The sequence below is a fragment of the Trifolium pratense genome, linkage group LG3, assembly GCF_020283565.1.
Source record: "Trifolium pratense cultivar HEN17-A07 linkage group LG3, ARS_RC_1.1, whole genome shotgun sequence".
Taxonomy (NCBI): Eukaryota; Viridiplantae; Streptophyta; class Magnoliopsida; order Fabales; family Fabaceae; genus Trifolium; species Trifolium pratense.
This window is the reverse complement of record NC_060061.1, coordinates 44454383-44479653: the sequence shown is the minus strand read 5'-3', so window position 1 is coordinate 44479653 and position 25271 is coordinate 44454383. Positions and strand designations below refer to the sequence as shown.

Below are 25271 nucleotides of genomic sequence, written 5' to 3'. Positions count from 1 at the left end.
GCTTTTGCCAATTGAAAGAGAAAGTAGCACTTAGAATAATTAAGAAGGAAGAGAATGAAAAATAATGTGTTATTATTTTTTGTGATTAACTTAGTTTTTGTTGGTATGAAATGAAGGGGGAGATATATATAGGGGTTTATAATGTGTGTTGGGGGAGAAGTTGACCCTAGAGGTGCTTGTTTGCATGGTACATGCATGAGGAAAAAGAGTATAGTGGAATCAATTAGAGTTTTCTATTATTTGACCTTAAAACTTAAAAAGCTTAAGCTACTTAATTATGTATATATATATAATAATTTCAAGCACCTCCAATATCTCTTATTTAAAATTTTAATGTTTTGGTTATATTAAAATAATTGTTTACAAGTTATATTAAAATAAATTAATGCCTATGTATATTGTCCATAATATCCTTTGTTCCCATGACTTCATCATATGAAGCATGTGGATCATGATATTGTCGGCTTTAATACTCTCTTTAATACCCACTTTTGAATTTCAATTCGGGTCCATCTCATTGTAAAAATATGTAAAATTATAAAATTCATGTGAACTTCACTCAAATAAAGATTGAATGTTAGAGAAATTCCTAGTGTTTTACTCAAAGGGTATTTAAGACTTTTTAGCATAACCGGGCAATAATGATGAATTTGTAATGTTAAAGAAATTGTTAGTGTGTTTTACTCAAAGGGTATTTAAGACTTTTTAGCATAACCGGCCAATAATGATGAATTTGTAGGGATGTTTTTGTACTGATTCATGTTCGACTTTTGAGCACATTTTGGCTTGTTGAAAAAAAAAAAAACTTTTGAGCACATATATAATTTGGCAAAACCTCCACAATTACCCTTTTAAAAGGTGAATAGTTGTTTTCCGCTATGATGTAAGTTCGAACTTGACTATGTTATAAGGGTTGGAGGACTCCCTAATATTTTCATTTAATAATATTATTTTGTTTTTCTAAAAAAATAATACTTCATTGAACAAAATATTTAGCTAACTGCTAAAATAAGTAAAGTGCTTTGCCATAAATGTTAACAAACATATTGAACAAACTGAACTCATAATTAAACACAGCTTCCACACGCTTCGTGTTTAACTTGAAAATTAGATAAGTTAACAAAGTTAATTCAAATTAGGTGTTGTTCCTAACTCTAGAGGGATTATATTGACCATTTTTTTAGTTCGCAAATTAAGTTATATGCATATATCTTAGGCAAGTTAACTAAGCTTTAAGAAATTAATTAAGCTAGATTACTAAAAGTTGATTTGTAAACCACACACAAAATGTGGAATTAAAAAAAGATTAGGCAATTTAATATCAGCTCCAAATGAATACTCCCTCCGGTCCTTTTTATAAGGAACAATTTGGAAAAAAAATTTGGTCCTTTTTATAAGAAACAATCATTAAATTTATTCTTACAATTCCATTTTTACCCTTATTAAATTGTATTCATTCCAAAGTTATGCATTAATTAGAGTGATATATTCCCTAAGGATAAATTAATACACCAAGGTTAGTTTTGGAATAGATTGTAAAATTTTAGAATTTTTATTAAGAAAGATAAGGTTTCTTGGTATGTGTGTTTTTTCCAAAGTGTTCCTTATAATAAGGACCGGAGGGAGTATAATAGGTCGTTAATAGGTTGACCTTATGAACCATAAAAAAAAGGTTGACCTTGAATATTGGTCCCATTTTAATTTACTATCTCTCCTGTCCTTTTTAAAAGGAACACTTTGAAAAAATCACACAGACCAATGAAGCACATTTAACATAGTTATTTTCATTTAATACTCTTATAAATTTAAATTTATTCCATGTATACCCTTATTTAATTACTCTTTAACTTACTTATTTTTAAATTCTCTCTCATAATAAATAAGGGCATAAGTGAAATTGAACATTTAAAACATTTGAAAATTGGTCAAAGTTTCTTATAAAAAGGACCAAATTTTTTGCCTAATTATTCCTTATAAAAAGGACCAGAGAGAGTATTAATTATATACTTTTTTTTTTTTTACTAGTACCAGGGATCTTTTTGGGTGTTTTCGCTTGCAGCGGTTTTGCGTTTTAAAATAAAACGTATTTTTTTTCTTTATTTTATACGTATAAACCAAAAAACAAACGTAAAATGTAAATAAACCTATCCATTAATACGCGGACACGATAGTCCTGATTCACTGGCACATACAATTCTAGCGATATTCTTCAAATAATTTTTTGAAAAGACACGTAATCAAATAAATTACGAACATTCAGATTTTTCAGAAAAAAAATATTTTTTTTTTTATAAGAAAATCTATTTTTTTATCTTACTTGTGTTTGTTTCAATCATTTTAGTAAAAAAAATTATTTTTTTTATCAAAATGAGAATCTATTTTCAATAGCTTTTATCAAAATTCATTTTTTAATCACTCATAGGGTTGGGAATAGGCCAGACGGCCTACAGGGGCCTTCGGCCTGGCCTGTATAAGCCTGGCCTGGTTATTAAAAATGTAAGGCTTAGGCTTTGAAAACGGCCTGTTTACATAAATAGGCCAGGCTTAGGCTTCTAAAAAGGCCTACGAAGCCTGATAGGCCGGCCTGTTTATAATAATTATTATTTATATAATATTATTATTTATATAAATATTATTAGGTTTTAATTATTGCGACTTTTCGTAATCGTATTTGTTATTTTATTAGTTTTTAATTATTGTGTTAATCATATTATTAGTTTTTTCTTAATGTTGTAGAAATTATAAAAATTAAAATGTGAACTTTTTAAGGCCTGTTTAGCCTATTTAAAAAAACTATAGAGAGAAGCTTTAATGTAACACAGGCTTTTAAACAGGCTACAAGGCCAGGCCAGGCTTTTAAAAGGCTCAGGCCAGGCCAAAAAAAATAATATTTGATAGGCCACAGGTCAGGCTCAGGCCTGAAAAAAAATCGTAGGCTAGGCTCAGGCCTGTCAAGGCCTGGCCTGGCCTGGCCTGGCCTGTTCCCAACCCTAATCACTCATCATCCCTCACCATCTTATAAAAAAAATAGATTTTATGATTGTAAACAAATAACAAATAGCTTTAGATTTTCTTTACAAAAAAATTTCTAGATTTTTTTCAAAAAAATCTATTTTTTTAAAGTTGAAACAAACAGACCTTACATTTTGTTACATACACAAATCGTAAAATAAGTATTTAAGAAATAATTAAATAACATTTATTTTTCAAATTATTAAATGATATAATAGTTTTTATGAGTGTGACCAAATACAATTTATTTTGTCACGTAACCATTTAAGAATATTTGTGAATTCTATTATATGAGATATTTATATGGCTTAATTAGTAAAATTATTCCTTAAAGATATTTTTGGTTTCACATTGGTCCCTTAAAGAAAAAAAAAGTTTGAATAGATCCCTTAAAGAAAAAAAGGTCTGTATAGGTTCCTTAAAGACATCTCCGTTAATCAATTTGGTCTCGGAAAGGACCAAACTGATTAACGGAGATGTCTTTAAGGGACCAAACTGATTAACGGATATGTCTCTAAAGGACCTATTCGGACCTTTTTTTTTAAGGGACCTATTCGGTCCTTTTTTTCCTTTAAGGGACCAATGTAAAACCAAAAATGTTTTTAAGGGACCATTCTACTAATCTTTTATATTATAAGCTTGTATACACAAGCAAACTCTAAACCCTAATTTGTTTTCCCTGTTTTCCCTCCATTTTATATTGCAATTTTTATTAAAAAATAATACAATTTTGTCTTGACTAGGATTCGAACCCACAACCCTTCAATGCAAGGCAATATTTCCAACCATTATGGCAAGTATAGCAATTGTGATTAAAATTATGTGCAATAATTGATAAGCACCATCAATTTTAAAAGTATATCATATCAAAATTATTGTTGACTATATTATTTATCACGAAATATTTTTATGTCTTTCCTGATCAATGATTTTTTTTTTACCGGATCATAAATTTAGAGAATAATTATCATGTGAGATTTGAAAAGTTATTATCACGTGTAATTTGAAAAGTTATTATCAAACTCAATTCTGCTAAATCAATTTTTTTTGCAATACAACCAAACACAATCATAGTCATGTCACTAATCACATTCATTATTTTGTTTTTAATATTGCAAATTTAATATTAACCGATAATCAAATAATATAATATGCACTAGCAGACCAATTGTGATTTAAATTATGTCCACAAAGTGTTAAGCTCCATCAACTTTCATAGGAAAGATTTCATACGACAATTAAGCACCATCAATTTTCATTGCACAATTTAAACAATTAAAAACTGATAATCTCTTATATTATAAGCTTGCTAACATAAGCTAACCCTAAACCATTTTTTTCCCCTCTCATTTTCTCTTTCTTTTTATTGCAGCTTTATATTAAAAATATACAGATTTGTCATTGAACCGGCATCCCTTACTAACAATAAAACCTTTCAACCACTAAAACACGTGCTTCAATTATGAAAGAATTTAGGAATCCTAATATGTTAACCCTGTTTTCAATAAATTTGAACGGCGAAATTAATTACAATTTTTATTTATTTATGGATGTCTACTTAAGTTTATGTTCTTGATTATGTCTTTAATTTTTTTTTTTACATTTAATTATCATCAATTTTTTAACCTTTAGTTATCAACAATTTTTTTTAATAAGTAAACAAAACGATGGGGTTCCAAAATTATTTAAAATATATATAAAATATAAAATAAGCACATAAACAAATATAGAATAATTAGTCCATGAAATTCTCTATATTACTCTTATTGAAAATGCTCTTAGAATTTTTGTATTTTATTTTTTATTGTTACATATTACACATAATTAGACTCATGCACCGCATGGGTCAAAGTTCTAGTTAACCATATTTATATAATCTAATGCCAAACGCGGTTGTTTTCAATTTCATTGCCAAGCGTGTATTTAGTTTATTACTCCATTATTCAAATATACCTTTAAATATGATACTAAGATCAGATTTGGATCTCTCTAATTTTTTTCTCTCAGGTTATCAATCTCTTCTTTTTCTAATTTAACTAATGGTTGAAATATCACAAATAGCAAAATAAAAAAATAAAAAAATAAAAAAAACTTAAAAACAGAGAATAAAAGTTAATAAATCATTGAGGCTGACGAAAATATAACACTTAATAAATAACATCAACCATAACTAACATCTATTATTTTATAATTGCATACATCTTAGTTTAATGACAAATAAAAAACATATATCCATGTACCAAAAAAAACAAAATTTTATGTTTCTCAAATTTTATGTTTTATTTCAAAACTAACCCTTGACTAGCATGATAAATATTTCTCTCTAATTAATGCATTAGCATTGAAATAAACCTCCGAACTACATTAGACGGTTTAGTGGCCGGATAATATACTCTGTTTTTCTAGAAGAAACTAAACTATTTATGAATATACTCGGTGAACAAGCTGATTATTTCTTTACTGGTTAGGGGTTAAATTAAAATAATTAATAAATATAGTAGTATTATTTTATAACCTCTATAAAAGAATGAGTGGACAATGAGAAGGGTGGCAAACTATATAAAAAAAATTAATGGCAGGGTGGCGATATATATGGGTGCATAAGGATGGTGTAGTAGGTAGTAGTATATATAAAGGGTGGCGACCGCCCCTTTTCATCAGTACCTAGTTCCGTCTCTGCATCAACTTAGTTCAGAAAGATGCTAAACACCAACTTCTAATCTCGAATCAAAAGCGATCACTATCAGCTCATCAGAATTTAAAAACAACTCCATAAAGTGCAAGTGCAAGGCTTATGGGACAAAAGTAAAATGAGAATCGGTCCAAACTGAACTGATTACACCTCTATTTTTTAGACCTTGCAAAAAGTACTTGTAGTAAATTATAACTATAAGTAAAAAAAAATTGTCTAGTAGTCTAATAGATAGAAATTTTACCTTAAAGGTAAATAAGTGGAATCTCTGAAATTCGAACTCTGACTCTGAGTATAAAATACGATGTCCCTACTAACTGAGTTAAGCTCAAGGCGACAAAAAATTATAAGCTTTATTAATCATCATATTTAATAAAAACTAATATGTTTTTTTTACCAATATTTAATATATTTCAATTAAATTTGTACTGTGTCAAGAGACACAGCGCAAGAATTGCTCTTCAACCAGCTATATTAAGGAGAGAGGGTCTGTCGACTAGGTAAGTCAATAAAATGAGGCCACTAAAAAATACTAGTATAATTAAATTCCAGTCAAAAAAAGATTCTTTGGAAGAAAGTTCAGGAAAAAAAAACAAAATAAAGCATGCTGGTGAAGTTTTGTATTTTAATATTTCGTTGATATTTTTGATATTCTAAAGTCAGATTGATGTCTCTCTCTTTCTCGATGTTTTTCATAAAATAAAGTTTAGGAGTGATGAATTTAAGAGGTTCAACATGGTCAAGTCTTCGACTCGATGTTTAAAAAAAATAAAGGGTATGTAATGGATTATGATTTTAAAAGATTTCATAAAATTTTATTGAATTTGTGGAATTTTAAAAAATACTCATGGACTCAAAAAAGTTTAAATCCATAAAACACTTACTAAGAAAAGTCACCTATTCTGCAAAGAGAACAAAAAGCGACCTACACACTTAGATAAAAGGGACAAATCATTTAAATTGCCTTGGAGTAGATCTTTTTCTCGAATTTCTTCGAAGTTTAGTTAGATTTTGGATAGCTTTATCCTCCATATTTGCATACATGACCAATTGTTTACCATACTCCAAAGTTTTTCTTGCTTCTTAGAAGTCCTTGTAAGAGCTTTCTTATGAATTTAAATTATAAAAAACTTGCCCTTATTTATATATTATATCTGGTACTTATTGTTTTTAATCAAAGAGAGCTTATTATTTGCATAGAAATCAATCATACAAAAAACACACATTTTCCTTCCTGCAATAGTTGACTTATAGATTTGTGTCGCTTTCAATTTTCAATGTGATATTAATTGGAGTTTTTCAATTGTATCATCTAATATTACATGCATAATGTAATATCTTCCATTTACATTTATTCTATAATAATAAATACATAAAATACACACACGTATATATATATATATATATGCGTGTGTGTATTTTATGTTATATACAAATATTTTTTTGTTTGAAGGAATACAAATATTTGATAAGAGGTAAAGTATACATATATAGTAAAAGTATGATTCTTGTTTTTTTTCTTCCTATATTTATTGGTACGAAATTCCTAAGGTGACTAATTTCTATAAAGAAAAACCGTGAAATTTATTTATTTATTTATATTTCTTAATACGTTTGAAATAGTCGAATGGATTGATTATTATGGTAAGACAATGGATCAGAAATAAATTAACTAATTAACTAATATATAAAGTTGTTGTTGACTACATATTATTAAATCATGTCTCAAACACATGTCCTCCCTCCAACAATTTTCTCCTTTGTTTACCAAGAAACCCTATGAAAAATTGCCATGTGGACAATATTACGCATCATCTTACCTCATTTTCACTAATTAATCTTTATTATATATTATTCATAATCACAAGTACTTTCTTCTCCTCACACAACTAATATTTGGTCTTAGTCCAACTTAACCATTTTTGTTGCCGAGTCCATTGCATCTCACAAACTCTTGACTTCAAACCCTCTCTCTTATTATCTCCACACACACATTTTCTTTAAAACAAATTTGTGAGAATGAAAAATGAAGTTAGAGTTAGATGACTCTCCTTTGATACTCATCTAACCACTTTCTTTGTCCCTCAAACACCTTTCTCCATAATAATTATATAATTATATAATATTATTTTTATATCATCTCACAATTATGGAAGAAGAAGATATTGCTAATAATGTTGAAGTTCCACATTCTTCTTCTCAAGTCATGTCATTTAATGGAAAAAGACTAATCATGGATGAAGTTGATTTCTTTGCTCAGAAGAAAATGAGTCCAGTTCATCATGACCAAAGGATGGAGCATCATCACGTAGATGTATAACAAGAAATTAATTACTCATAATTATTTGATTAATTTCCTTTCATTTTTTCATTTTGCATTTCAATATTTTTTACTATAAAATTAAAGCTTATTTGGCTTCTTGTTTTGTTTTGTTTTTTTTTAGACTAGTACTAGTACTTTGGATCTTCTCACAAAGATTTCTCTTTGCAACAAATCAACAATGGATGATGGAGAATATTCCGAAGCAACAATTAGGAACAAAAATGAGGTATGTTTTTCTTGGTTTGCATTTATGTATGTATAGTTTTGGTTTTATGAAATTATATATATACATGTTAGAATGATTATTTTCATAATTGTAACAACTTTAAAGCTTTATATATCTTTCTATAATCCATCATGCCTCACTCTTGTTTCGCATTAAGCTTAAAATCTCATAGTATATTGGTTTGTTAAATGACTACAACAATGATATAGGTGTAGGACATTCATCACTCTATTATATAAGGGTTGAAATGGATCGCAACAAGAGACATATTGAAATATATAAAACACAATCACACTATACAAGAATGTATCGTGCAACTGAAAAGATCCATAAACTTGATACCTTAAAATTTTGAGTAAAGATATAGTGTCAAAGTCTCCAAATAGTACTCTAGTCCTATATATTAATTCAACCCAGTAGGGCTCCACCTCATGGCCTAACATTAAGTAAGTGGATAGAGGTTCATCCCTAACTCTCACATAAGAAAAAAACTCAGGGAGGGAGAACCCATTTTGTGTGTTGAACAAGTTCTCCAACAGAGGTTACTCACCATTAAACGGCGGTGAGATTATTCATTGCTAATATGTAATGACACCACTATATCACTACACTATTTACATACTAAACTATTAAGAGTAAGATTATTCATTGCATCGATCCGACATATATTGAAGGATGTTTGAATTACACACTTGAGAAACTATATTAAGAGTAAGATTATTCATTGCATCCAACATATATTTGAATTTAGGTTCATAAATATTAATTTTTGGTGAGAAAATTTAAAAGAATATGATCGAAATTGTCTGATATATATGCGGTTATAATTCGACCATACACATGATTAAAAATCGCACCACAATTGTTGTACGTTGTGGTAACTACCGCATTAGTAATACTGCAGCTGCAATTCCAAATGCAGACTTATAAAACCATCGTATATACCCTCTTGTACTCCCTCCATCCCTAATTATAAGCACCCTTTTAAAGATAAAATTTGTCCTTAAATATACGTTTCTTCTTTATTCCTTCGACACATTTATTATTATTTTTTCAAACATAATCTTACTATGCATTCGAATACGAAAAGTCAACTATAAATACATCTTTTTACAAAGAACAATTTAAGTTGTAATAACCAAAAAATATTCATTTATTACGTTACAAACTTTTCTTAATATACCTGAAAAATTTAAATGAGACTTATATTAAGGAACGAAGGAAGTATTAAGGTCAAGTGACCCTTGTACTTCATTTGTTTTAATATAATCTTTTTCCTTTAAAAATAAGGCGTCCTTTTTTTATTTCCCTTGTATTAAGACTATATTTTTTCTTGTGCATGTTATACAGTGTGCTGCTTTGGTAGCTGAATTGCACCAAATGAATGTTGAAAATCAACGTTTGAAAGAGCTGGTTGATAAGCTGAGAATTGATTGCAATACCCTAGAAGAGCATGTTCTGCAGTTGAAGCAAAAACAGTATAAACAAGAGGTAGTTCTATTCTTTTTTTAAAATCAACTATTCTATATACAGATTTAATTCAAAAAAAAAAAATTACAGAGTATAAAAGTAAAAACAATGTATATTTACAAGGACCGGTTATATTTAAAATCAAGAAATTATTATAGCATCATTATATGTTAGCTTGCTAGTTTATTGACTAATATATGGATTTAGTTTTGTATAGATTAATGATGAAGCAACTGAAGATAAGAAAAGGAAAAACATGGTTGAGTTGATGGAGTGTGATAAAAAGACTCATAAGATTTGCAACAATGGAGTTATACAAGAGAAGATGGAGAAGGATGATAATGAGATTCCACAAGCTATGAAAGGATTTCCAGGGTGGCTCTCAAACAATGTTTCAAGGTTGAATTCTTTCAAGGGTGTTGATGATCAAGGAACAGAATCAATGATTAAAAAAGCTCGTGTATCAGTTAGAGCAAGATCAGAAGCTACTATGGTTAGTGTTAAATTAATAAATTGTTTTTTAATTTATGTCTTCAAAATAGATTATTATATACTTAAAAATTGTCCAAAAAAATATGACTAAAGTCGTTCTCTGAAGTCCCTATATATGAACGTAGTTCAGTAGGTAGGGACATCACATTTTATATACAAGGACAGAGGTTTATACCTAGACGCTCCACTTATTCACTTTTAAAATGTGGAATTTATAGCTACTAACTAGACTACTTGAAAGTAAAAAAAGTCGTTTTGAAAGTAGAAGTTCACCAAAATCGTCCTCCTTATTGTAACATCTGAGATTGTGACATGTTCAGTATTAGTTTGACAAAAACAGAAAAATATTTGCACGTCTCAAAACTCAACACGTTTATTTTCTCTTATATTTGTCAAACCAATCGTGTCGCCGTTTAAGTTGTTTGGACAATTTTCGGATATCGGTCTACAATGGCAAATCTATTGAAGAGCAACAACAATATTGTGCCATGAATTTTAATTACTGTTGGACTAATTTTCATTTTTATCAATTGATGTATCACAGATTTCAGATGGATGTCAATGGAGAAAATATGGACAGAAGATGGCAAAGGGAAATCCATGTCCAAGGGCTTATTATCGTTGCACAATGGGGACTGCTTGTCCAGTTCGGAAGCAAGTATATACAATCTCTCTACCTTATATGAAATTTTATGTACTTTCTTCTATGTTAAGATTAATTTAGCTAAAATATGCACATAACCTAGTTCAATAATTCAAAAAAAAAAAAAATTAATAGAAGTTTAACTTTAACCCTTATTTTTGTGTCTTGGAATTAAAATGACTTATTAGTCCGACATTGATTAGAAATGAGTTAAATGAAAAATCTATAAAAGATGTGACATATATATACCCGATGCCTTAAGATTTTTTATAGAAATATAGTTTCAAAGTCTTTTGATCGTCCTAGTCTTTAGTCCGTCGTTACTCACATTGCTCCTTCAAACTCTCCAACAAGAAGTATCAAAGCTTAATGGGAAATATGAACGATTCTGTCTACAAATCTTTGTATTGAAAGTCTTCCTATAACGTACCACCAGGTGGCTTGTTTCATTGGTTTGTAACAACGATTGTGATGTAAAAGCATTTATGCAAAATTAATCAAGATATACTAGTTTCATAAACCTGAGTAGAAATGAATCAACCAAGACATTAGACTCAACTCAAGTGGTTAATGACCTCCCTCTAAGACGAATTGTTCTGAGAACCCGATTCGATTCCTGGTGGGAATTTTTTTTTGAAATGGATCAATCTAAAATTAATTTACTTCAACTAATTTTATTTGGTTCTAATATAAATGTTACATGGAATGTTTGTTTCTTTATATATAGGTACAAAGGTGTGCTGAAGATAAAACTATATTAGTACAAACATATGAAGGACAACATAACCATGCTCTACCACCAACAGCAAAAGCAATGGCATCAACAACATCAGCAGCAGCATCACTTCTTCTTTCAGGACCATTAACAAGTGCAGATGGTTTAATAAATCCAACAATCTTAGAAAGTGCATCAATCCCTGGTTCACATAACATGGCAACACTTTCAGCTTCAGCACCATTTCCAACTATTACATTAGATCTCACTGAAGAAGCTACTAAAAATTCGTCACAACAAAGTCAATTTAATCTCATTCAACCAATTTTGGCTCAGAAGTTTATGTCATCATTAAATGTTTCTGGAATGGAAAATGCTTCATTTGCTGATACAGTTAGTGCTGCAACTGCTGCTATGACTTCTGATCCGAAATTCACAACTGCTCTTGTTGCTGCCATAACTTCCATCATTGGAAATTCAAATTCAAATAATAATGGTACTGCAAATGGTACAAGTGGAGACCAATAAAGCAACAATGCTTAACTATTCGACTTCAATTGCAAATTGCAATATCGGACATGGTTTTAAATTGCAGTCTGTAATCGCAAATGTGGCTGCTAATAACGGTTTTTGAGGTCTCTGCAACGGCATCGCATTGTGGTTGCATTTATCAGTATTTTACCGCAATAAAAAGGTTCGCATCAGAATTGTTATCGCAACTGCAATTTAAAACCATGTTTGGAATGCGTAGTTTATGATTTTTTTCATGTCTTGTTGTTGGGTAGATGAAAGGGAAAAAAAATTGTCATTCTTTTGTATTAGAAGGACCTCACATTGATTCATTGTTGTCTTTACTATTCATTTGAACTATGCTTTGGTTCTAGAATTAGAACATCTCATCTTTGATTATATCTTGAATGAAATTGAGTCCAATGTCAATAATTCATTGGTAGCTAAAGATGAATTAGTAGCATCTTTCTCAATTCCAAAGAGTTTCATTAGAGTCTAGAAATGTTAAAAGCTGATCAAAGTCGTGTGGAACAGCAAATTCGGCCTCAAAGACTCGTTTTGCTGATTTATAGCTCACGATAACAAACATAGTTAGAATCTAAGCACTTGTTGGGTCACGAGGGGACAGCCGAGAATCATCTACATTAGGCTCAGAACAATACAACTAAGCAATGCATGACTTTAACTCACCTCATACTTGCCACAACGGCACTATGAGATAGAGAAAACTTCTTGGATTCGACCAGAAAACGCCGCGTAATAGGGGACTAAGACAAAATCGGGGGCGCCACGTACACACGACAACAATCACAATTGCACACATTACGCACGAGTTTAGCTCAAGGATGAGTCTCATATAGGTCACGTTCATGGCCAATAGGATTACCTGATTTGAATCTTTTGTTTAAAAAATGGAGAATGCAATTACTAAAGTTTTGGTGTATAAATATTCAAATAATATCAACAATCCTAAAAAGAAGTGCAATTATGTCATTAGTTTACTCCAAAACTATAATAATGGATATTTCCATTTCTTTTGAGAAATGGAGAGGATCTCTACTCGCGCAAAAGATATATATTTACGCTAAAAAATATGAGTTTATCTATACCAATATATAAAGAGGATACAAAAAATTTTGGTGTGGACTTTTCATAATACCAACACTAACTTTGACTTCTTTTTAGTAATTAGTAACAAAAATCTTTTATTAACAATCTCACCATAGTGTTTTTATAACATGAGACTTTTTTTTTTGACATAAGTTTGCATAATAGACACAGACACGTGCGGAACGCTAATTTCTAATAAATGTTTTGGTTTTTTTTTTTATCTTTTACTTTTTTTTAATATATAATTTGGTGATTTTCTATTATCCAATTGGAGTTTTTTTATTGAGGCTCTTGTATCAAAAATTGAGGCTGTAAGTTTTACTTTATAGTTATTGTCAAAAAAAAAAAGTTTTACTTTATAGTAGTAGTACTTAAAAAAATATAAACCTAAAAAAAAAACTTAAAAATTTTATATTTTTTTACAGAAAAAAAAATATAAATATATAAAGAGTTTAAACTAATTAGATAAAAAATCTTAAAGCAAGATCACTAATATTGTTGCAAATGGCAAACACATTTCATGATTAAGTTCTTAAAAAATGGCTTTACAATTTCATGATTAAGCTTTGACAAATGGTGTTCAAGTATTTAATGTCATAAGTATGGGTTGAAGGCTTCAAGCCAATGAGCCATTGCATTGTGGGATCAAATGGATCATCAATTTCGAAAATATTTCGATAATATCAATGGCCATTTATCACAAGTCGTCAATATAGTTTGTAAATGGATTGCCGCATTTTGCATTTCGGGGATATTTTGGGCACAATTAGGGTTTTTAGAAGGGTTAAGTGACTATCCAACATTTTGAAAATAAAGAATAAGGGATGTTAAGGATAATTCGTCAATAGAGATTGTAAATGGTTTGGCGTGTTTTGAGTTTAGGAGATAATTTTGGATGAGATTAGGGTTTTAAGTCTTATGCATGTGCCGTCATATTGTTGTGTCGAAGATATTGTAACAAAGTCAAGTATATAATTTGTATCATTAAGATATAACAATATCATCCAATTATGTGGAAGTTTAGCACTACATCAAGGAAGTTCATAATTTGGTCTTTTTGAGGTTTGTGATTCTACAACGACAATATTTCATCAACGACAAATTCAAGGGGGAGTGTTATGAATATTATTAGTAGATGTTCTGGCTCATGTAATTGTGTCATTATGTTTACCTATATATAGATATCATGTCATGGCTCATGTATCTATAAGAAACCAATGTGCCATAAAAAAACCTAAAATACTCATATCTAAAAAATTGACACCACATCAAAAAACCTAAAATGCCCCTAAAATACCCATATCTTAAAATGGGTATTGCATTAAAACATTTTTTTGACTAATTGAATTAAAACATTTGTCAATCAAATACTAGAACTCAAAATAAGAAATAAAAAATAACAGTTTGTGACTAAGTTAACGGGCGGGTTGTTTTTAAAGCCCAATTGTTCCACCTCTAACCTAGTGATAATCCTGCAACCGTGAGAACAAACACTGAAACAAACAGGGGAGTGAAGAATTGCAAACAGCCAAATGACCATGATGTTTAAAGGGATAAATCAAGTTGATTTTGTGTAGAATTGATTCTGTCAAACGCAGAAACTTGGAAAGGTAGCTTCAAGTAGAATCACGCTTGCTCATCTGAATCACTTTTTGGTTGTAAATTTCACAGGTAGCCGCTGTTGTATAGTTCATTGTTTTGCTTCTTCCTTCCACTCTTCTTCTTCTGCGTAACTGAGATTCCATCATCTCAAACAAACGAATCATCTCATCGCAGGTCAGGCAATCCTATTCTCAAATTCTATCTCTGTAATTCATTCAATCAATTTCTATGTGAAATTCCAATTCTATTATTGCCCCTATATCATTTCAGTTTTCATTTAAATTCATTCGAACAACACATGCTATTGCTCATTCCTTCTATCTAATCTGTCTTATTTTTTGGTACATCGTTGTCAGTGGCGAGTATACCGCCGGGCATGCCTGGCACGTGCCTGGGCTGCCCTTTTTCTTTATTTTATTTATTTATTTATTTTTTTTTTTTAAATGAAAACAAAAACAGAAAAATGAAGAGTAGTACTTGCTTTCTCTTTCTCGATCCTCTCTCAAAATCGCTGCTCTCAGTTCCTCTCTCACCGCCGGCCGCCGCTCTCAATCCCTCTCTCACTGCTCTCAATCTCTCTCCCTCACCTCGCCGTAACGCCGTTCAATCTTCCGCCGCAGCCGCACCACTGCTCAGCTCACCGCGCCGCACCACTGCTCAGCTCACCGCGCCGCACCGCACTCACTCTTTCTCTTCGTCTTGTTTGAGGTAAGCAAACTAACATACTGCAATTAATTTTTAACAACCTAACCTTCTCAATCTAGAATCTTTGTTTGATGATTTGGTGTTGTTTTGAATTTTAAATTTATTAAGCTGTTTTGATTGTTAAGTGATTATATAAATAAGTTGTTTTGGTTATATAAATATGTAGTTTTGGTTGGTTCTGCAATAGTGTTTTTGTTCTAAAATAGTGAGAATGAAGGGTTTTTGTTCTAAATTCATCTTGTTATGCAATAGTGTCTTTGTACTCTGCTTTATGTTTGTGGTCATACTGGGAATTTAAGTTATGGCAGAACAATTCATGAGTTTGTGAAGGATAATGGTTTTGCTATTGACTCGCATTTACAGAGTGCTCTCATTAACATGTATGCAAATTGTGGTGCAATGGAGTTTGCTAGGGAAATATATGAAGGACTTCAGTTTTCATTTAAATTCATTCGAACAACACATGCTATTGCTCATTCCTTCTATCTAATCTGTCTTATTTTTTGGTACATCGTTGTAACTATAACAAATCCATATCTATAATAATAAACCAATCTATATCTATATATCTATAAGACGCCAATGTGCCCTGAAAAAACCTAAAATACCCATATCTAAAAAATTGACACCACATCAAAAAACCTAAAATGCCCCCTAACTAAAAAATCAGAAATTTAGTGAAAATACCATGGCTCTTTTACTCTGTGAGAGTATTTTAATTAATTTTTTTTTATATATGATTAAATTTGGTGTGTATCTTTGATTTGTTGGCTTTCGCCGCCAATCACAGCTCCACTGAAATTCGTCATTTGAGTGTACTATTGGTGTCTTCGAACGCCGCCAAACACATTGATTAAGCAAAGAACGAACAAGAGAAGGGTCTGCGGAGTATTAGGGGCAGAGGTTTACGGCAAAACCCTAACAATGATAGTTTCTTCACAAATTGACTACAATGGAGGAAGAGGAAGATGAATCAATCGGGTAATTCAAAAATTAGCTCTGAATTTCCAATGGCTTTCCCTCCTTATCGTCCATCTCACTTCCGTAGTCAAACTTACTACACTCTTGTTCGTATTCTCACTCATCTTTCTCCTTCCACCGTTCCCACTCAACCCCTCAATCTTCCTGGTACGTTCCTTCACTTTTTATTTTTCATTATTTCAACTATTAGATTTTCTTATATTCTGCTGTTTTAGGTTGTAATTACTTATGGATCAATTTGATGATAGTTTCAATTTCGCTGCTACACTTTTTTGTTCAAAAAATCGATAATTTTTGTTCCTGTTTTAGATAATAATGGCAATGTTGGAATGGGGCAAGAAAAGGAGCCTGAGTGCTCTGAGTTGAAAGTTGGTTCTGATGTTAAGGATCCCAAGGGTCCAGTACCCTTGGAGGATACCATTGGAAGTGTTGGAGACAAGGACAAGGATTTGAGTGCCACCGCTATGGTCCTAGATGATATAGAATTTCTGATGGGAAGTGAGGAACCATCTACACAAACAAATGATTTTCAATGCGAGCAGAAATTAATGGACGAGTTGGAGCTGGTTATGAAAGGGATTGAAGATCCTGTTTGTGATAATGGTTTAATCCCCTTGAACTGTGAGAAACAAAATAGTGGTAGTGAAGTTGATTTGATGGATTACCAAGTAGAAGAACATGTTGAATTTCTGCAGTCTGGAACAAACACGTCTGAAAGTGTAAGTGAGGTGTTGACACAAGTACAAGGGGAGCATAATGAACTTGCCTCCGAAGGATTTCATGTGTTAGAGTCAACAAAGGAACACGCTTCCAATTCCGTAATTAGTACATCAAGAATAGAGAATGATAGTCAACAGAAGGAAACAGAATTGGTGAATCCGGCTTCTCCTGTAGCGGTCTCACTTCCTACTATACAAGAGGATGAATTTGAGAAGGAAGAACAGGATGGTCATAAGGTTGTTGAAGAAACTCATAGTTCTTTAGATCTTGATACAAATATTGAAGCATTGAATATGGCAGAAAATGGTGGATTACTAGATTCATCAATTATGAAAGATAAATTCGAAACAGAAAATGAAGAGAAATCAGATAAGTTAATTTGTGTCAGAAATACAACAAATTCTTCTGATATTCTGATTGAAGGAGATCTAGAAGAGGGAGAAATTTCTGGATATTTTGCAATGGATGAAAACACTTTTGATGTGTCTTCTGCGGATGATATTGTTTCAGAACAGATGAAAGTGGATGAAATTCAGAAAGCCGGGAATTCATTTGGAAACACGATACCTCCTTTAAATATGGGTCTCTCCTTTCAAGGTTTTCCATCTAATCTTTTAACGGTAAATGCAATTCAAGATTCCAATAGCAATGGACAAGTGCAACCTAGGACTATCAATGCCATACCAACAAATTTAACCCAAAATCAAGTCTTGCACAAAGGATTCATGGAAGAAACTGCTATCAAATATCACAAGAACTCGTCTGCAGCAGCACAGGTATGGCTTTAACCTGAGTCCTGTCTGCTATCAATGATGAATGGAAGATATTCCATGATGATCCTTCTTTTGTTAATTTTAATATATTTTGCCCTGTTTGAGTTTGTTTGGAAAAAATTATTTAAGGTCGGAATAATGTCAAGAGTTAGTTTATCATCAACTATATCCTTCGGCACCCTATGTAGAGTTCCTTAATATAGACATCCATTCAATGATTTTAAAACTTGTGATGTTTACTTTTCTTTAAATAATTATTGTTCATCTGCAGCAGATGGCTGATGCCAGCAGAAAGGAACAAAGTAGTCCTGGCCCTAAGAAGAAGAAAAACAAAAAGGTGTTCTTTTGATATTATTGGCTTGTTAATTTTCTTTCTTGATTTTGTATTGTTCTAAGTTTGTGATATGGATTTTGAAGCTTGTCAATTCGTCCTCCTATGAAGTCATTCCAACATCAGTTAATTCATTACTTGCTATTTGTGAAGAGAAATGTTAGAAAAACACTCTAAATCTTCAAACACACTGTCTTCTATTCGTTGACATTCATATAGGTTTATTATATTTATGTGAGACCCACACGACTTAGTTGAATCCATTGATAAAATAGAGACTCATTTGAATTTCAACAATAAGTCAATGTATTGGAAAGTGTATGTTCCTAGTACTCTGAAGAATAATCAAAAAATCTATATGATTGCAACATGTCACTCGTTCTTTATTGATAAACTTTATTCTGTAGATAAGTCTTTAATCTTTACATAGTTTTCGGTCCACGTTTATTTTTCCAATTTTTTTCCCTTATTTGAGTTTATCTGAAAATTTAATTCATGTTCAGTATTATGTTAAAATCAGTTTACAGATGATTATATGGTTCACACTTCACATCCTTATGCATCCTATGTTCCATCATTTGTTTGAACGATTTAATAATTGTAAGACTAGTGATGCTGATATTACTTTGGTTAATTATTGATCATTGACAGGAAGTGCTCGATGCCAGTAGAAAACGAAAACATGTTCCTGATTCTGAGAAGGAAGATGGAATGAAGGAAGATGAAAATAAGGTACTCTTCTGATATTTTTGTTAATTTTCATTGTAGATGTTGTGTTTGTTCCTGGCGTATGATATGGATTTTCATGCTACTGAACTCAACCTTCTTTGAGGCAATATCCAAGTTAATTATCTGTTATTTGTTAAGAATAATAATCCATTAATCTCTATGTTTCCCACAAGTGAATGTGTACTTCATTTGATAAAATTTATTTTGTATGCATATCTTCCTATGGTTATCCTTTTCCTTTTATTTTGCCAATTTATTTGCTCTATTTCAATTGTTGGGTAAAATTAACTTAAGATCAAAATCATGTGATGAATTGTTTTATGGTCAACCAATTTTTTTGGCTTTCTATGTAGAGTTCCATAATGCAAACCAAAAATTTAATATTTTTAAGGTAAGTGATGCTGATTTTTCTTTGGTCAATTATTGATCATTTGCAGCAGATGGTTGATGCCAGTGGACGTAAACGTGGTCCTGGTTCTCAGGAGAAGAAAACTAGAAAGAAGGTATTGTTCTGTTTTTTTGTTTGTTAATATATCTTACTTTATGCTGTACTATTGCTCCTAACTTGCATATGGATTTTGAAGCCAATTAATTTCGCATCCTTTGAAGTCTATATTTTAGTATGACTGATAATTTCTTTATTTGATAAAATTTATTATGCAGGAGAAGTATCGAAATAACAGAGCAAAAAAGAACAGAGAACTAGGTGTTAAAAAGTTGAAGTTCATTCCAGTACAAAAACCAAAAATTGTTACATTTTGTCGCCATTATATGCAAGGAAGGTGCAACGAGGTTGGTATAAACTCAATTATATTAAACCATGACTTACTCTACACTTTATATCATGTCACCTTTATTCTTGTTTTAAATTTCTTTTATTAATTTTCATTGTACCATTACGCGATGCATACAAGAATTTGTTATTCAAGTGTTGATGCTTCGTTTAACTATTTCCGTCCCAAAATATAAGGGAAAATTGGTCAAAAACAAAGTTGATGTATTTAGTCCAAATTCTTAACCAAATACATCAACTTTCTTTGACCAATTTTCCCTTATATTTTGGGACAGAGGGAGTATTTATGAAGATAATTGGGGTAATTGATATATTTGTTAATTCTAACATAGAACCTGCATGAAATTCATTTATATTTGGACTCAATGAGCCATGTCTTGAAATGACAACATAGTGAAACTCATGTTGATATTGTTTGTCATGTTCATAACTTGAATTCAAAATCTTGTAAACGTTCTTCATTTTCTGTTATATAATTTGACATTTGAATTTATCTGATCCCTGGAAATAAGTATATTGTATTGTGGTTATGTGAAAGGTAGCTCATCAAAATCATTTTTGTAAAAGTAATATATATTTTCAATTCCTGCAATATCTGTTTGCGTGTGCGTGTTTTCTATATAAAATATATACTCTATGTATTGAAAATTATCAAATAATTCTTACTTTTCTCTTGCTTTAACCAAAACAAATTTGACAGGGTGACAAATGCAATTTCTCACATGATACTGTTCCTTCAACAAAGTCCAAGGTATTGGTCTTTTTAAAATTTTATTCCTATTATTCTTTTCAGGTTTAAATATGTTTATAGTCCTTGCAAATATGCCACCTTTTGGTTTTAGTCCATGTAAATTTTTGTTTTTCATCCTTGCAAATACACCACTTTTTACTTTTGGTCCTTGGTTTTTGTTTTAATCCCAGTAAAATATGTCTATGTTGGGATTAGTCCTTGCAATATGCGTGCAATATTCATTTTAGTCCTTATGTAGTCTATATTAGAGGGCCTTAAATAAAATACTCTACATATTACACAGACTAATTCCAACATGAACAAATTTTAAAGAGTAAAACAGAACATCAAGGACCAAAAGTAAAATGCTGTATATTTGTAAGGATAAAAAAAAACATTACAGGGACTAAAACCGAAATGTAATATATTTGCAGGGCCCAAACACATATTTAAATATTATTTTCATTAAGTTGTAAAAAAACCAGAGAAATTTACAGAGCCTTGTATTGATTTTGAAATTGCAGCCATGTTTTCACTTTGCTCGCCACTCTTGTATGAAAGGAGATGATTGCCCATATGATCATCAGCTCTCCAAGTATCCTTGTTCCAATTTTGTGTCTAAAGGCTCTTGTAGTAGAGGCAATGCTTGTATGTTTTCACACAAGGTACGACATCCAATTCGACTTAACTTGGTGTAAATGACTTCGTGTCAACAAACATAATAAATAATCAATTTTGTCAAATAGCGGACGAACATAATAAATAATCAGTTTTGTCAAATAGCGGCTATACTAACTCTATAGTACTATAGTGTAGTAAATTTTGAACAAAATAGATTTTGTTCCACAATACGCTATTTGTATAAAAATTGTTGTCATATAGCAGCTAAAGCCATGTAGCATAGTGGGGATTTGAACAAACTGCTATTTTCTGTGATCCACTTTTGACAATACTGTAAATAATAGACTTGTGTTGTATAATTATTCTTATTTGGACTAAAATGAACTTTTTCTGATTTAGGTGCCAACCAACCAAGATATGCCTACGCCTACAAATGCTTGCAAACCAGAGTTGAAGTCTCCTCTTTCGTTGGGAAATACAAATTTCAGTACCCCACTTAATAATCATGGCAATAGTTCTGTCCAGCGAAACCACTTCACCAATTCTAAGGGAATTTATTCTCACACCAATGTAGAACATAAGGTGACAGACACTTCGCAGACAAAGCCAACCTCAGTACCCAAAGGAATTAGATTCATAAATGTTGCCAACATATCACCTAGTACGCCAAAACAAGACACGGTAACACCAAACAAGGGAAGTGTTGGCAGCACTGGGACGTGTGCAGATAAAGGTCAAAATACTGTGGAAGTTCCTAAGAAATTTCCAGCTGCCACACCTAAGGGAATTAACTTTCTTTCTTTCGGCAAAAGTTCTGTTTGCAGTTTTAAAAGTTCTATTCAATCCACTACAGAAGGAAAGATATTGAAGTTGCCTCAGTCAGTCAATTTTGGTTTGTCTGAACATTCAATTTCATCTCTGAATAAGGATGATTATGGAAAAGCCAGTGACAGAACTGCAGAAAGTTTACCACAAACTGCGCTATTCTCACATGACATTTTAGACAAAAATCAATCCATGGCAGACCGAATGAAATCAAAGTTTCTAAGGAAAGATTCAACCGATGATTCTGTGAGGGATCACGGCCATTGTAAATCAGTTCTAGAAGGAAAAAAAGCATCCGATAATTCTCAGACTTCAACTGTGACCTCAGCTACGCTTCTTGCTCGTCCGTTTGCTTCACAGCAGTCTTCAGATGGTGTACTATCTGGATATCATAAACAAGCATCAAACTTAGGCCAAAGGGCACTCTTGTCGACTTTAGCTTTTGCAGCAGAGCATGAATCAGGTATTAAGATGAAGTGCCCTACTGGTGTTTCACCTGTATAATCGGAGGAAAATGAGTAAAACAATTGCACTCGGAGTATGACAAGAATATCATTTCTAAAATTTGATTCAATACATGAAGCTCTTGGTGATTTGAATCAAGGCACTTCTCCCAGCTTATTAGATGATAAGCAGAGAGGGGGTCGTTTAATTTGCAAAGTTTCTATTTCTCTCCCAGTATGATTGCAGGTATAGTAGCACTTACTATTAATATCGGTTATTTCTCATTTAACATTTGAAGTGTAATAGGTTTAGACCAAATGTATTTCTTGACTACAATTGAAATTTGATCGCATTCAACATGATTATAAATTGCAAATACTTAAATTCTTTGTTAAATTGTGGTTTAGACCATTTTTAGTTTATTATAGATAGTGATTTCAATTTTAATATTCATTGTGTTATACTGTTCATAACTTGGAATTTAACTTTGTTAATCTTTGTTATAACTCAACTTTATTTCTAACATTGTAGGTATTGCACTCATGATGTTCTTTATGACAACAAATTTGCAAAGGTTTACATATTTTTAATAGAGGATTTCTCCATCCACTGTCCCTACAGCAATATCTGCAATATTCTTGTTTCTGGAAGTGACTTGAATTTTGAAGTGATTAATTAATTTTGAACTTTTGGTTCTATCATCAAACTTGGTCTTGTGTTTGCTTGTACAGGTAACTTTGAGCAAGTAGGTTCTCTTATAAGATTTTGCATGAAAAGCCTGTTTAAACCAGTTGTTTAATTTTTGTTTCTTATGGATATGCAGGTATATATTTTGTATTTAACACTACTAGAAACTTCTGGTTTCAGAAAAATTCTGAAAAAACAGTTTGGAGCAATATACGGTTGTGATTTTCCTGCATCACCTTGATGTAAATTGTAATATACATTACAACTTTTTCTGTCTCCGGGCCTATAATTTTAGAGTAAAAATTCATTTTAGGTATTGAGAAAATAACTTGAAGATACCAATGTTGGTTCAAGAGGCGTAGAATTGAGTTTGCGCGTTTGGATGTCTTTCACTAGAATCGATTTTGCCTTTCAAAGTTGATTCTAACACGAAGCTGTGATTTGTGCTTTTGACTCCACACCAAACCGTGACTTTTACATCCAATTTTATTGTTTAACTCACTTTTATGGAATAATTCCAAATAAATCACTTTACATTAAACCCACTTTTGATTAAAATTGATCTTAATTAAGCTTTGTCACTAGAGAATCCAACACAATCAAAATCAGGCAGCATAAGATGCATAATGGAGCCGATTTATAATTTTTTAACTCAAGAAATCTAATTCCCTTCACTGCCTCTTTGTCAGCCTCAACCTTCCCACTAGAAAGGAATAAATAAAAGAAATAAAGTAGTACAATAATGCATTTCACATAATTTTACACAATAAAGCAATTTGTCATCAATTGACATCATAGTCTTGGAAATGAAATTTCTCTTCTCCCCTCCTAAATTTCTTTTCTCACTCAGAATACTTCCAAAAACATTTACCTAAGTTTTTTTCAAGTGTAAATTTTAGTTGAATTTACACTAAAAAAATAATTTGAAAAACGTTTCCTGAAGTTTTTCGAGTAAAAAAGAAATCTGGGAGGTGAAAAGAGAAATCATCCTTGAAAATTCACTGAGTGAACTAGCCCATGAATAAAGGGAAATGGATGTGACGCAGTTACTCACCTGGACCATCTGATCTGGAATAGATGGGCGAGATGGTTTTTAATTGATTTGATCATATATAATTTTGACCGTCTGATCTATGATTAACGACTCAATTTAACTACTACGTAAAAACTGTGTTGTTTTCTTACAGCAATGAATCTCAGGCCTAAATAAAGCATAGGATGAAACTATGATGAATATACAAATAGGGGATTTACTGGTTGAGATTCTAAAGCTAGATTTGAAGTTATAAAGAAGGGTGACAATGATACAAAAATTCTTACACAACTTCAACACATTAGAAGAAAGGTCAAATCTTTGTTAATCAAAGAGATGATTGTAAATTTTTCTTACTAAATAGCAATGCACGAGTTTTTGGTTGCTCTAGATATTCTTTAATTGGAACAGTGTTTTTTAGTTGATCTATTATTTCTTTCATGGTAAAAATTAGTCTATTTTATCATATATTTTTGTGTAAACAGGCATAATAAGAGATTGAACATTTGATGATAATGTACTTAAGAGACTATGTTAAGCCAACTGAACTACCACATCATGTAGCTATTATAATTAGAATTTCATGATGGTTTTTTTTTTTTTTTTTACAAAAGAATTTCATGATGGATTAAAATCACACTTATTTATCATTCCAAACAATTAAGCATATTGGCTTTATATAAAGTTTGGTGCATGCTATTAATTGTGACTACTGACTATGGTCTATAATTACAATTATAGTATGAAGCACAAACGCAGATACTAAATATAATACGAATACTAATATGTTAATATTAATAATAATTTTAAAAAAAATAACATAATTATTCAATGTAATTATATATGCTGGTATCGAATATCGTGTTGGGGTTGATTACAATGTAAGTCTCCATTGCTAATGAAGTAGAAAAAAAAAGGTCAAAGAAATTATATTGAAGAAGTCCCACATCGCTTAGAATGGTGAAACAACGAGGGAATCAAGGCTATATAATGGACCTAAGTTCTTTGTTTATAATTGCACCGGTAAGTAGCACTTTAAGCTTATATCTGATTTTTTTTTCTCTTGTACTCTTGTATTAGAGGATTGAGAGATGTAGTTAGGTA

The 25271-nt window shown here is 31.2% G+C and overlaps 2 protein-coding genes across 5 annotated transcripts; both read left to right on the top strand.

Annotated features, from left to right (window-relative positions):
• The first annotated feature begins 7604 nt into the window (after nt 1–7604).
• Nucleotides 7605–12495, top strand: LOC123918853 (probable WRKY transcription factor 31). Its single transcript, XM_045971016.1, has 6 exons — nt 7605–8018; nt 8149–8253; nt 9604–9744; nt 9941–10216; nt 10760–10873; nt 11586–12495. Exons 1-6 carry the CDS (start codon nt 7854–7856, stop codon nt 12099–12101), a joined length of 1317 nt encoding a protein of 438 aa, XP_045826972.1. The 5' UTR covers nt 7605–7853; the 3' UTR covers nt 12102–12495.
• Nucleotides 12496–15236: 2741 nt separating this feature from the next.
• On the top strand, nt 15237–23563 carry LOC123918852. 4 transcript variants are annotated; one of them, XM_045971015.1, is made up of 12 exons: nt 15237–15503; nt 16291–16628; nt 16791–17977; nt 18249–18311; nt 18957–19037; nt 19475–19537; nt 19698–19826; nt 20528–20578; nt 21082–21222; nt 21578–22693; nt 22979–23178; nt 23271–23563. In XM_045971015.1, the coding sequence occupies exons 2-10, from the start codon at nt 16469–16471 to the stop codon at nt 22505–22507; spliced, it is 2805 nt and encodes a 934-aa protein (XP_045826971.1). In that variant the 5' UTR covers nt 15237–15503; nt 16291–16468; the 3' UTR covers nt 22508–22693; nt 22979–23178; nt 23271–23563. The 4 variants fall into 4 exon arrangements, with proteins under 4 accessions (XP_045826971.1, XP_045826970.1, XP_045826969.1 ...); XM_045971014.1 differs by having other exon boundaries at nt 19472–19537; XM_045971013.1 differs by having other exon boundaries at nt 15241–15503; nt 18246–18311; nt 19472–19537.
• The last annotated feature ends 1708 nt before the right edge of the window (nt 23564–25271 follow it).

Coding starts and splice junctions, on each gene's coding strand:
- LOC123918853 (XM_045971016.1), top strand. CDS start 7,854: ATGGAAGAAGAAGATATTGCTAATAATGTTGAAGTTCCACATTCTTCT. Junction 8,254..9,603: donor CAATTAGGAACAAAAATGAG/GTATGTTTTTCT, acceptor CATGTTATACAG/TGTGCTGCTTTGGTAGCTGA. Junction 9,745..9,940: donor AAAAACAGTATAAACAAGAG/GTAGTTCTATTC, acceptor AGTTTTGTATAG/ATTAATGATGAAGCAACTGA.
- LOC123918852 (XM_045971013.1), top strand. CDS start 16,469: ATGAATCAATCGGGTAATTCAAAAATTAGCTCTGAATTTCCAATGGCT. Junction 19,538..19,697: donor AGAAGAAAACTAGAAAGAAG/GTATTGTTCTGT, acceptor TTTATTATGCAG/GAGAAGTATCGAAATAACAG. Junction 20,579..21,081: donor TTCCTTCAACAAAGTCCAAG/GTATTGGTCTTT, acceptor TTGAAATTGCAG/CCATGTTTTCACTTTGCTCG.